The 3,875-nt window shown below is 51.7% G+C and overlaps 1 protein-coding gene across 1 annotated transcript; it reads right to left on the reverse strand.

Annotated features, from left to right (window-relative positions):
* Positions 1-200: 200 nt before the first annotated feature.
* LOC100751707 (paired mesoderm homeobox protein 2B) lies at positions 201-2,773 on the reverse strand. Its single transcript, XM_027390688.1, has 3 exons — positions 2,533-2,773; positions 1,531-1,718; positions 201-716 (listed from the first exon to the last, which is right to left on the reverse strand). The coding sequence occupies exons 1-3, from the start codon at positions 2,771-2,773 to the stop codon at positions 201-203; spliced, it is 945 nt and encodes a 314-aa protein (XP_027246489.1).
* Between the last annotated feature and the right edge of the window lie 1,102 nt (positions 2,774-3,875).

The raw sequence follows: 3,875 nt of genomic DNA on the forward strand, positions 1-3,875 counted from the left end.
TGTTTGTTTTGTTGGGGGAGGGGTTGAGGAAAGGGGTAGGAGTGGGGTTGAAATGGGAGCGACGTCATTATTCGAATCGCCATCAGTTTAGGCCTTCGATGAAAAAGCCACTGGCAGCAGCGACACTAGCCTTGGGTCTACCCACTCGCCCACTCGCCAGCCCGTTTCCGGGCTCGCCCGCCGCCGCCGCAGATCACAGATCAGAACATACTGCTCTTCACTAAGGCGGCCTTGGCACCGTTGGGTCTTTGGAGCGAAGATAAGACGCTGGCGAAAGGGCCCCCAAGTGAATCCGGGATGGAGGTGATGGGGCCCGGACCGGGAGCCCAGCCTTGTCCGGGGCCCCCGGCCGCAGCCAGGCCTCCAGCCGCAGCCGCCGCCGCCGCCGCTGCCGCCGCCGCCGCTGCAGCAGCCGCCGCAGCCGCACCGCCCTTGCCGGGTTCGCCTCCCGGGCCCCCTGGGCCCGCCGCCCCCGGAGCTCCCGCCGGGCTGGGCCCTCCGCCGCCGCTGCCGTTTGCCCCGCAGCTGGGGGTCGGGTTGGGGTTGGGTCCCGGGCCCCCAGTGCTGTCGGGATCGGTGCTCTTGGCCTCTTTGCTCTCATCATCCCGGGAGGAGTCAGACTTCTTGCCCGAGGAGCCGTTTTTGGCTGCTGCGGCTGCTGCGGCTGCTGCGCGCTCCTGCTTGCGAAACTTAGCCCGACGGTTCTGGAACCACACCTGCCCAAAGAGAGCGGAGTGATGAAACAGGGGGAAGAAAACCAGAGAGCAAAGTGGCGCTTGGGACGACTTACTTAGTTTCACTCACACACACACACACACACACACACACACACACACACACACACACACACACACACACACACGCAACCCCATGAATGGACCACTGACACCACAACAGTTCGAGAAGTCTGCTAGTATCTCTTCTGAAATGACACCCTAAGGGACAGGTACAAAGGTCCCCAAACGGAAGCTTTTCTTTTGATGCACTCTTAAAAGCGCTCTGACTACTCCTAGCCTGCGCAAGTCTAACTGGCTAAAGGAGGTACCTTCCACGTTGGTGACCGCAGCTCATCCACTGGCTACCCGTAGGGGAGCCTTCCGTGGTGAGCACCGACCTTGCCCTGGGCTAGCTGACGAGCTCCAGAGCGCACCTTAGGGTCCCGTCACGAATTTATTTCAAGTCCAAGTTGCTAGGAAATTACACCGTGTACCACCAGTGCTAAGTTTTTAAAGGCGCCTGAGTTAGGAGACACTTAGAAACGGAACGATGGCAACTAGGCAGACAGAAGTACTAGCAAAGTCTGAGACCTTCCTCTCACCGGGCACTTCCTTTCTCCCATTCAAACTCCCAGCCCCCTGTTCTGGTAGGAAACACTTCGTGGCTGTCAACAAATTGCCCAGAGTGTGAGTTCTAGGACCACCTAGAGCGCACAAGACACTCCAAATTCCATTTCTCTGACCGGTCCTGTTGGAACTCTAAGCAGCATCCACCCCTCACCCCACTGCTGCTGCGGCACTCGGTCTCCAGTACCTGGACTCTTGCCTCGGTGAGGTCTATCTTCAGCGCTAGCTCCTCCCGGGTGTAGATGTCAGGGTAGTGCGTCTCGGCAAAGACCCTCTCCAGCTCTTTGAGCTGTGCGCTTGTGAAAGTGGTGCGGATGCGCCGCTGCTTGCGTTTCTCATTGAGACCACCGTGGTCGGTGAAGAGTTTGTATGGAACTAAAGGATGACAGAGGAGGATAGAGTAAGCAAAACAGTCAGAAGTTTGAGGGCCTCCGAGCCAGGATGTGGGGACCCAAGGTCAGGTAGCCCGGGAGCCGCTACGGACACCAGCGGCGACCTGCCAAGAAAACCCGACAAATTAGTAATATACAGAAGCAGGGGCTCGAGTGAGACTCTGTGTGGGTTCTTGTGGCCCAAGTGCCTTTGGGTGGGTTGAAACAGCAAATTGGAGACCACTTGAGCCCCCGAGCTTGAAATAGTGCGTTCAGCAAGAAAACAGTCCAAAAACATCAGCTGGAATATCAGAAAGACCGGGACGAAGTTACCACTCACGCCCACTGTTGCAACTTTTCAATTCTCTGAAGTTGACATCGCCTGAAAGTTGGGGGATAGTGCTGTTTAAAAAAAAAAAACAATAAATTCAAGAAATGATCACAAAAATGACCGGCCAAAGAGGTGTGAGCCTCTGTCGGTTCTTAAAAAAAGAGACACCGCCAGTAATGAGCTTTACTCTTTGTTATTTAATTATTTTCTAAGCTTTACGTCTCATCGCAAAGTAAATAAATTATGCCTATCATTTTGGCAGCTTAAGATAATTTTGTTGGCGGTTCGGGTGTGACTAGGATAGTGTAACCCTGTAAGTGAATTACCCCTCCCTGCAATCGCTTCTAACGTGATAAATTCTTTCATTTGTGTAAGCAAATTTCGTTTGGTAAATACTAAACACATTTCCATTTTCAAATGCAATCAAGGCTTCCTATATACGAGCGGAAAGGCGGCTTCTTCCGCCAAGAGAGCTAGCGGTCCTTACCTGCGGCGTACGGACTGCTCTGGTGGTCTCTGAGGGTGCCGAGGCTGCAGGATCCCGGCGTGAGGGACGGGCAGCCGGACGTGGCCCCAAAAGTGGTCCTTATCGGGTTATACTGGAAGCCACTGGCCTGGCTGCAGGAACTGAAGTCTGCGTAAGCTGAAGCCAGGCTCGAGGTGTCCATCCCGGCCATACAGGACTCGTAGGCAGAGGAATTGAGGTAAGAATATTCCATTTTATACATTGAAAAGGTTCTGGATGGCTCAGCCAAGTGGAAAAATGAAATGAAAGATAGATATGGAGAAGGTGGCTGGAGTGGGGAGATGTGCACAGCTCAACGCCTGCCTCCAAACTGGCCTCCTTACTACCAGCAGAGCCTAGTTTTATGAAAAAGCCTCCTATGAGATGCCTTGTCTGAGGTCTCTAGAGCATATAGTCCTCATAATAAACTTGGCTCTTTCCACTTGGACAATAGCAAAGCGGTTGGTCTTATTGCTGGCGCTTTTTACATGACAATAACTCATCCGTCTATTGGGCTGGCACTGGGGAACTGAGCTGTCCAACCTCCCTATCATTGATTCCTGCATCTCTAATTAGAATTTAATACCACACCATTACGCACCGAGCCCCTGATCCTCCCTTCTAACCAGCTCCTGCCCTTTAATTCAATCACGCTACTTGGAAATAATGAAAGTTGGGTGACGATTTTCCCTGATCCAATTTCCAAGAGCTTTTAAGCCTTTTTAACTGATCATATACCTTAGGCATAAATTGAGATAGTGTGTTTTCCCCCTTCTTCGTCCTCTCTTTTTTTTTTTTTTTTTTTCTTTCTTGGTTAGGGAGAAGAAACCTTGATGTCATAGAAAACCTGTTTTGTAAGAGTGTTACACGCTCAATTTAACAACAAGCCTACCCCCCGAAGTGCATGAAATGTTATAAAGGACTGGGACATTGGCAAGACTCAGGCGCCCTGTAACGTAGCGTAAGTGGGCCAAGGGGGTTTTATGTGAACGATAAGGATAAGCGGATTTCTTTAAAATACACCTGGTCGAAGGGGATGAAAAGAGAAATAGTATCTTATCAATTGTGTTTCGCCTAATGTGCTTTCCAGAGACGTGGGTAGACAGCCCCTTTACAAAAGTAAAACAAACAACCGAGTAAAGCTCTCAAAGGTTCCCTAACCAAGGATTCTCTGCGCTCAGCGCTGGCTGTGTCTGTCTGCGTTAGTGTAGATTCGCAGCGGTGTGTGTGAAGCTTCCCAGCGGTGGTTGTTCGTTTTAATTACTCGGTAGCTACCTTGCCCAGCTTACAATTCACCTAAACGGGGGTTTCTTTTCCAGCCTTCT

This window comes from Cricetulus griseus, assembly GCF_003668045.3.
Source record: "Cricetulus griseus strain 17A/GY chromosome 1 unlocalized genomic scaffold, alternate assembly CriGri-PICRH-1.0 chr1_1, whole genome shotgun sequence".
NCBI lineage: Eukaryota > Metazoa > Chordata > Mammalia > Rodentia > Cricetidae > Cricetulus > Cricetulus griseus.